The 9,186-nt window shown below is 49.5% G+C and overlaps 1 protein-coding gene across 1 annotated transcript; it reads right to left on the bottom strand.

Moving 5' to 3' along the window:
• Positions 1-3,894: 3,894 nt before the first annotated feature.
• Positions 3,895-8,873, bottom strand: ANKRD37 (ankyrin repeat domain 37). The gene is made up of 5 exons (XM_069744331.1): positions 8,731-8,873; positions 8,508-8,660; positions 5,755-5,846; positions 5,433-5,644; positions 3,895-4,300 (listed from the first exon to the last, which is right to left on the bottom strand). Exons 1-5 carry the CDS (start codon positions 8,755-8,757, stop codon positions 4,290-4,292), a joined length of 495 nt encoding a protein of 164 aa, XP_069600432.1. The 5' UTR covers positions 8,758-8,873; the 3' UTR covers positions 3,895-4,289.
• Between the last annotated feature and the right edge of the window lie 313 nt (positions 8,874-9,186).

The raw sequence follows: 9,186 nt of genomic DNA, 5'->3' as shown, positions 1-9,186 counted from the left end.
CTGCTGCCCGTGTACCCCTGGAACCAATTTAAAATTGCCTACAGCCATGTGTTATTATTTTAGGCATTCGATGCCTGTCTGCGGTCCATTTTTTCAACTACTACAACACTGACCAGGTCACTGCTGCCCGTGTACCCCGGGAACCAATTTAAAATTGCCTACAGCCATGTGTTATTATTTTAGGCCTTCGATGCCTGTCTGCGGTCACTCCTTCCACTAGGCCTCCACTGACCACACCACTGCTGTCCGTGTACCCCTGGAACCAATTTAAAATTGCCTACAGCCAGCCCAATTTTTTTATTTTAGGCCTTCGATGCCTGTCTGCGGTCCATTCTTTCAACTACTACTACACTGACCAGGTCACTGCTGCCCGTGTACCCCTGGAACCAATTTAAAATTGCCTACAGCCATGTGTTATTATTTTAGGCCTTCGATGCCTGTCTGCGGTCACTCCTTCCACTAGGCCTCCACTGACCACACCACTGCTGTCCGTGTACCCCTGGAACCAATTTAAAATTGCCTACAGCCATGTGTTATTATTTTAGGCATTCGATGCCTGTCTGCGGTCCATTCTTTCAACTACTACTACACTGACCAGGGCACTGCTGGCCGTGTACCCCTGGAACCAACATCAGAAAATATAAAAATAAGTATTTTGCTTATAAAAAAGAAAATACTGGTGAGATATCAAATGCAGACATTTTAACATTAAAAACAAACACACAACTAAAATCTGGTACAGTACTAAAAATGGCCACCAGCTACAATTACTTTCTCCTGCAAGTAGTTAACTGAAAGTTTTTTTAAATTGAAAACACACATATGGCATCCACCGAGTGTTGTCCTGTCGCGTCTTCTTTATATTATTGCCGAGAAGATGCAAAATAATGAAAATAATAAAATCATTAATTACCAAAATAATAGAGAAAGTCAACACCACATTGCAAATAAACATTCATTCCAAATAAAGAAGCAGGGCGCGTCCGAGGGTGAGTATATACCTAATAAGAATATAATCACCCTCGGACGCGCAATGCTTATTTCCAACAGCCTTCCTTCCTAAGAATCAGCCCTTCCGTCGTGTAGAGAGACGTTGTGTTACACTCCAAGGTGTTCCCCAGGTTGCCTTTCCTGAGCTTCGATCTTCCGGCTCTCGTTTAGTAGTTCTTGGAAACTACTCTGCATTAGGCCTTCAAATTGGGTATGGGGTGTAGAGAGATGGTGTGTTCCACTCCAAGGTGTTCCCCAGGTTGCCTTTCCTGAGCTTCGATCTTCCGGCTCTCGTTTAGTAGTTGTTGGAAACTACGCTGCATTAGGCCTTCAAATTGGGTATGGGGTGTAGCGAGAGGGTGTGTTACACTCCAAGGTGTTCCCCAGGTTGCCTTTCCTGAGCTTCGATCTTCCGGCTCTCGTTTAGTAGTTCTTGGAAACTACACTGCATTAGGCCTTCAAATTGGGTATGGGGTGTAGAGAGAGGGTGTGTTACACTCCAAGGTGTTCCCCAGGTTGCCTTTCCTGAGCTTCGATCTTCCGGCTCTCGTTTAGTAGTTCTTGGAAACTACACTGCATTAGGCCTTCAAATTGGGTATGGGGTGTAGAGAGAGGGTGTGTTACACTCCAAGGTGTTCCCCAGGTTGCCTTTCCTGAGCTTCGATATTCCGGCTCTCGTTTAGTAGTTGTCGGAAACTACGCTGCATTAGGCCTACAAATTGGGTATGGGGTGTAGAGAGAGGGTGTGTTACACTCCAAGGTGTTCCCCAGGTTGCCTTTCCTGAGCTTCGATCTTCATGCTCTCGTTTAGTAGTTGTCGGAAACTACGCTGCATTAGGCCTACAAATTGGGTATGGGGTGTAGAGAGAGGGTTTGTTACACTCCAAGGTGTTCCCCAGGTTGCCTTTCCTGAGCTTCGATCTTCCGGCTCTCGTTTAGTAGTTGTTGGAAACTACGCTGCATTAGGCCTTCAAATTGGGTATGGGGTGTAGCGAGAGGGTGTGTTACACTCCAAGGTGTTCCCCAGGTTGCCTTTCCTGAGCTTCGATCTTCCGGCTCTCGTTTAGTAGTTCTTGGAAACTACACTGCATTAGGCCTTCAAATTGGGTATGGGGTGTAGAGAGAGGGTGTGTTACACTCCAAGGTGTTCCCCAGGTTGCCTTTCCTGAGCTTCGATATTCCGGCTCTCGTTTAGTAGTTGTCGGAAACTACGCTGCATTAGGCCTACAAATTGGGTATGGGGTGTAGAGAGAGGGTGTGTTACACTCCAAGGTGTTCCCCAGGTTGCCTTTCCTGAGCTTCGATATTCCGGCTCTCGTTTAGTAGTTGTCGGAAACTACGCTGCATTAGGCCTACAAATTGGGTATGGGGTGTAGAGAGAGGGTTTGTTACACTCCAAGGTGTTCCCCAGGTTGCCTTTCCTGAGCTTCGATCTTCCGGCTCTCGTTTAGTAGTTGTTGGAAACTACGCTGCATTAGGCCTTCAAATTGGGTATGGGGTGTAGCGAGAGGGTGTGTTACACTCCAAGGTGTTCCCCAGGTTGCCTTTCCTGAGCTTCGATCTTCCGGCTCTCGTTTAGTAGTTCTTGGAAACTACACTGCATTAGACCTTCAAATTGGGTATGGGGTGTAGAGAGAGGGTGTGTTACACTCTAAGGTGTTCCCCAGGTTTCCTTGCCATTGCTTCGGTCTTCCGACTCTCGTTTAGTAGTTGTAGAAAAGTACACTGCATTAGGCCATACAAAATGGGTATGGGGTGGAGAGAGATGGTGTGTTACACTCCAAGGTGTTCCCCAGGTTGCCTTTCCTGAGCTTCTATCTTCAGGCTCTCATTAAATTGTGGTTAAATGGAACAACTGCATTTGGCGTACTAGTTGGTTTGGGGCCTACTATCGGTGTCTGCCACTCCTTGCTGTTCTCCTCCACTGAACAAAGCTGTGCCGCCTGTTTACTACGGTTGCCAATTTTGAACTGCATTTCGACTACTTACTGATTTGGCCCTACTCTCTGTGTCAGCCTCTCATTCCAGTTGTCCTCCACTGCAATGCCCCCTGGTTATTCCTGTGTTACCAATTTTGAACTGCATTTAGCCCACTTTCTTCTTTGGGCCTATATCTGTGTTTCCACTTCATCGTGCCCATTGCCCAGCCAGTGATAGATGAGTCTGCTGGTACATTGACCCATAACGCAACATTCCCCGTGCACGCTACACAACAACATTGTGACCCTGCTGAAAGTCAGGTTGCTCTTCCCGCATACCATACCACCTTACACGGGGACAAAGAGGAAGGTGCAGATGAAAGTGCAGGTTCCTTCATCAGGTGGGGGGAGGAATACTAGTTGGCGACGTCACTGGCACAGGGCCTCTCATAGTACGCAAAAGTGTTGCTGCCGGTGGGAGGCGCCCCCGCCGTGCAAACACACCGCTGTACTTTGAGGGGCCCTGTGCCAGTGCCAATGCCAACGAGTGGGCCCCCCCTGCTTGCTCAGGTTCACAGCACTTGCAAAGTTGAAATACTTACCTCTCCCTGCTCCACTGCCGTGACGTGGTCCAGATTTCCTGGGCCCACTAATTACTTGAACCAGCCCTACCCCCCACAACTTTAGCCAAATGACCCCCAATTTCAAATGCCTTCCAATTATTATAAGGTAAATTACGCTTGACAAGCTTCATTAAGAAGAATGGATGGTTTTGACATTAAAATGGCCACTCTAGGTGTTTTCCTGGCCCCCACTCACTGCCGACTATGCTGCCCCATTGACTTGCATTGGGTTTCGTGTTTCGGTCGATCCCGACTTTACGTCATAATCGGCCGATTTCACTCGACCCGACTTTGGACATAGTCGGGTTTCGCAAAACCCGGCTCGACTCTAAAAAGGTCAAGGTCGCTCAACTCTAGTCCTGAGCACCAGAGGTTGAATGGAGCCCCAGAAACATGGCCCCCAGCTGTCTCTCCAATTGTGAACTTGTTCTGCAATTGTGCATGTAAACGATACAACACAAAGTTTGGGATTGGTGTACAGAATCTGGAACCATTTTGCAAATTCTTTAAGATTAGTGAAAAGCGAAAGAAAATTTGGGCACTTTTTTTTTTTATTTATTTTTTTTTTTAAAGAGAAAAAACAAATATAAAAAAAAATATGAAAACACTAAAAAGAAAGTCAGGCACATATCCTGCAATAACCTCTTCCTTCCAGCAGAGAGGCTGTAGTGTAACCGGCTCAATGTGAGCTAGTAGGTTCAGCTCCTGGTGGAAGCATATCACAGCGAAGAACAGATGGAAATCTTCTAGCGTCCGTCTACAAGAAGCCTGGAAAGAAGATGGGAAACATGTTATGGCTCATGAGTCATGGATCTGCTTTACCTTTATGGCTGGAGATCACAAAGTTCCCTTCCCCGAATCGAGGCCTTGAAGATGAATGCGGACGTTCTAATAATTACGGTACTTCTTGCATTCTACATTTTATGCATAATTAAAGAAAACATTGGTGGGGACATTTTTCTTTTTGGCTTACATTTTCGGAGAGATTAGGCATTATAAGTGTGCTGTAAGGGTGCCATTCATGTTAGCGCTCAACTCCACAGCGCAATGACAGTCCGGCTGTATGTTTTACATGAGAAGAGCACAGTAAAGTCCACCATACACCTTCGATATCTGTCGGACGGAGGCCATCTTGCCTCCTATACACAGACACGCATGCTCGGCGAGTGCTACTATCTTCTCTATGACATCTGAGACCACTAATCTCCGGGAGAACAAAAGACTTGGCGGTTCGATACCAGACAAGCCTTATCCATCATCTGTCCGGGGACCCCATATTAACGAGACTGGCGGCCAAACCCATCAACGTTAATCTAAGATGTATGGGGGCTTAAGCTGTTGCCTGATCCTCCTGGTGCCAGCTTACCTCCATGGAGAATAAAATAATCCTCCATTTCAATGTAAACAACCCAATCCTTATCTCCTCCGATGTCATCTATCCTTCTACAAAAGGTCTCATCCATCCTTCTACAAAATCTGCTGGTTTGGCCAACTTTAATATGTATGCTATCCATAAGTCCTAGCATGCCTCTCGCCAACAGCTCAGAGGTGGCAATAGACACTATGTTCCCCAGCAAGATATTCCTTCTCTTAAAATATTGATGCACATCTAGAGGGTTGTAGGCTCCATAAGAGCTCTGTCATTCTTAGCACTAGATTAAAGGTACAGTATGTTTAAAAATACATAATAGGAATTTAAATCCTATAAGATTCCACTATTTGCATATTCCCATAAAAAGTCTGAATGGAGAAGTCACTCCAAAAAAAAAATGGATGTTTAAAAAAAATAAAGTTACAACCACAATAAGAGTGGAGAAGACTTTTTTTATATTTACAATCCAGAAACCTTTCACTCTTGCACATTGTGTTACAGTTGTCCTCCTAATGGCAGAATACTCACCATCTGAGCATCTCCGCTTTCCATGAGCAGCTGATCTGCTGCATTGTCCTCTCTTGATACCGGCCGTTGTCTCCTTCAGGTCCTGCATTGAGGAGTGCGCTCTGGAGAACAGGTCTTGGGTTTGTTTTACAGTTGCTAAATATCTTGCACATTTCTCAAAGCCATGAGACAACGCCAAAGCTTCAGCTGTGAGCCCTTCCTTATTACACAGACTGCAGAGAAGAACACAAGCCACCATCATTCCCCTCCTTCAGACAGTTCGCTCACTATACAATCCAGCCTAAGGCCTACCACCAACCGACCAAGTAATGTAAAGACTTACTCCAGTCTGGCGTCATGAGCAACAAGCACGCTGAGGCACTCCAAACTCCCACAACGGGCCGCCTTATGGATCAGAGTTTCTCCAAAGAAGTCCTAGGGGAAAACGACAATGGAGAATATGTAAAGTGTAAAACCAAAGGACATGTATACGATGCATTGACCAGCCAGGGAGATGGCAACTTAACTTTACGCTCTCGTTCTAATTCCACTGCGGTGGAACGAGACTTTGGGCACGGTGTGGAAGATGGAAATGAAAATGTGCAGGACATGTGTAAAACATTTTCAGTGGTATGAGGGGGCACCTCTGAGGATATAAAGGGGTTACAGGAACCCTATTCACATGATCTTAAAGGTGATGGGTACGGTTTGTAAGCAAAAAAGCTGATGACCAGTTCCCTTTAAACTACTGCAAATGTTTAAAACAGTATTTACCTGCAGATTACCCCTTTATGGCTGGAGACAGAATATTGCTTATGTGCACTCCCTGCTTGAACAGGGAACATACAGAACCCCCTATGGATGTATCCCCCCATACAGAGAAGGCCAGCCCATCCATTCTGCAGTGAATGTGGACACAGCAGGTCTCCGCACCCGATCTGGGCAGACGGCGCATTAGGAAGCTGCCAAATGGAGCTGGAATTCGTTGCAGATCCCCAGCCCTGCTAAAATCCCAGCCCTGCTAAAATCCCAGCCTTCTTATTGTGGTTCTGTGCACAGAAATCTTTTGATGGCAGCAGCGGAGCTGCAGATGATAGGACTCGGTTCTCGCTAGATCACCAATCCCTGATGCCTTAGAGCAGGATAGATCCACTGATACTATGGAGAAGCAGGTTATATCACAAATGTGAAGCTCTCCAGGCTATGAGCCCACTGGGTACAACAGAGCCGTACTGCTACCAACGTGTGGCCATAAATGGCTCATGCACTGAGTCTCTGATGCCACCTTCAGCCATGACAGAAATGAGATCGTCCCTGTATGAGCAAAGTCAGGACCCTGGAAAGATCTGTGTGAAATCTGACATGGGCTCATCCTGACGGACTCTAATGGGGTCTGCTGAAGATCCAGTCTAAGGCATGTCTATGTGCAGACGTTGCATTTTTGACTTTTTTCCCCACGAGGTCCCTGCACACGTTGCTTAGATTTTCCTTACGTTCTGCGGGTTCAGATCTGCGGCCTGGCGACTCGGGCCGCGTTTCTGCAGATTTCACCCATTATCATGTGGGGAAAAAAAAATGTGTAACAAAAACACATGAAAGAAAAGTGAATGTTTTACGCATTTTCTGCTGCAAATCGCGAAGGTATGCACAGCCCTGAATGCAGCGAGATGTCCGACCTACAAGAGCCGATCACAGAAAACTACACGGCAGAGATCCCGCACCACAGCTCCAGCCGCGCTCCATGTACAAGCAGCCGACACATCACCGCTGCAGCCAATCAGTGTGCTGAGCGGGTACAGGGCATACGACTGGTATCGCCGCTCAGTGATGGGCATGTGACCACTCAGACCACAAATTGGCTGCAGCTAACAACGCCTTAGTGGTCCCGTGTCACTGTACTGGTAGAACGGCTCCCATGGCGGAGTGGCAATACCAGTCACACACTGGGAACACTGATTGTCTGCAGCGGTGATGCCAGTGGTACACCATGTGATTGCAGCAGCAATGCCAGCCATATACCTCATGCCCATCGAGAACACTGTCTGCAGCGGTGATGCCAGTAGCACCCCATGTGATTGTTTGCAGCGGTGATGCCAGTAGCACCCCATGTGATTGCCTGCAGCGGTGATGCCAGTAGCACCCCATGTGATTGCCTGCAGCGGTGATGCCAGTAGCACCCCATGTGATTGCCTGCAGCGGTGATGCCAGTAGCACCCCATGTGATTGCCTGCAGCGGTGATGCCAGTAGCACCCCATGTGATTGCCTGCAGCGGTGATGCCAGTAGAACCCCATGTGATTGCCTGCAGCGGTGATGCCAGTAGCACCCCATGTGATTGCCTGCAGCGGTGATGCCAGTAGCACCCCATGTGATTGCAGCGGTGATGCCAGTAGCACCCCATGTGATTGCAGCGGTGATGCCAGTAGCACCCCATGTGATTGTCTGCAGCGGTGATGCCAGTAGCACCCCATGTGATTGTCTGCAGCGGTGATGCCAGTAACACCCCATGTGATTGTCTGCAGCGGTGATGCCAGTAACACCCCATGTGATTGTCTGCAGCGGTGATGCCAGTAACACCCCATGTGATTGTCTGCAGCGGTGATGCCAGTAACACCCCATGTGATTGTCTGCAGCGGTGATGCCAGTAACACCCCATGTGATTGCAGTGGTGATGCCAGTAGCACCCCATGTGATTGTCTGCAGCGGTGATGCCAGTAGCACCCCATGTGATTGTCTGCAGCGGTGATGCCAGTAGCACCCCATGTGATTGTCTGCAGCGGTGATGCCAGGAGCACCCCATGTGATTGTCTGCAGCGGTGATGCCAGGAGCACCCCATGTGATTGTCTGCAGCGGTGATGCCAGGAGCACCCCATGTGATTGTCTGCAGCGGTGATGCCAGGAGCACCCCATGTGATTGTCTGCAGCGGTGATGCCAGGAGCACCCCATGTGATTGTCTGCAGCGGTGATGCCAGGAGCACCCCATGTGATTGTCTGCAGCGGTGCCAGCCTAGGACACTAAGCCCCGGGGCAGGGAAGAGCAGCCTTCTCCCACCCGCTGCTCCCGAGTGACCCCACAGACCCCCCACATCACTGACCTGCTGGTTGATGTCCGCTCCTGTCCGCAGCTGCCACAGCAGCATAGTCGCCTGCCCCCCGTGTGCCGCCAGGTGTGCGGGGCTCTGCCCCAGGGCATCTCCGGGAGAGTTCACCGCGCCGCCGCACTCCATCAGCCGGCTCAGGCCGGGAAGCTGCGGGATAAGAGTACAGTGAGTGCGAGCTCTCCCAGCAGTGACATCAGCCCCCGCCGGCGGCGCTCACCTCCTCATCCTCCCGCTGATACAGCATCCTCCGGCCGGTGACACCACGCACGGTCCGCACTGTGGGAGCGCTGCCCGCGATCTGCGCTCTGTCTCCGCAGGCCACTGCTCTAATGCCGCTGCTCCCAGAAGCCCCGCCCCTCCGCACGTACTCAAACAACAAGCACATGGAGCCTGAGAAACAACAGTCTACGCCCACCCTGAGCTGATTGGACAGTGCTAACTAAGTCCCAGCTAAGTTGATGGCTGATTGGTTGGTTGCCTTGTAACGCTCCGCCTCCCAGTGGCTGTGTTGTGGTCACGTACTCGGCCTGGCTGACACGCGGCGGCTGTGAGCAGTCACGTAGGCAGAGTGCTGACAGATGTGCCGCGGGGAGGGAGGGAGCGGCCGCCGGTGCAGGATGCGGGGGAGCGCACGTATCACAGGAGCCCTCTGTTCTGCAGCTCCTGACCCCAG

The sequence above is a fragment of the Ranitomeya imitator genome, chromosome 1 (assembly GCF_032444005.1).
Source record: "Ranitomeya imitator isolate aRanImi1 chromosome 1, aRanImi1.pri, whole genome shotgun sequence".
NCBI lineage: Eukaryota > Metazoa > Chordata > Amphibia > Anura > Dendrobatidae > Ranitomeya > Ranitomeya imitator.
The sequence above is the reverse complement of the archived record's forward strand: the minus strand, read 5'-3'. Positions and strand labels throughout refer to the sequence as shown.

What these genes read in the sequence shown, in the direction of transcription:
- ANKRD37 (XM_069744331.1), bottom strand. Translation starts at nt 8,757, where the DNA reads ATGCTGTATCAGCGGGAGGATGAGGAG. An exon ending in GAGCGGACATCAACCAGCAG is followed by an intron (nt 5,847 to 8,507) that starts GTCAGTGATGTG and finishes GTTTTCCCCTAG; the next exon opens with GACTTCTTTGGAGAAACTCT. An exon ending in GCTCATGACGCCAGACTGGA is followed by an intron (nt 5,645 to 5,754) that starts GTAAGTCTTTAC and finishes TCTTCTCTGCAG; the next exon opens with TCTGTGTAATAAGGAAGGGC.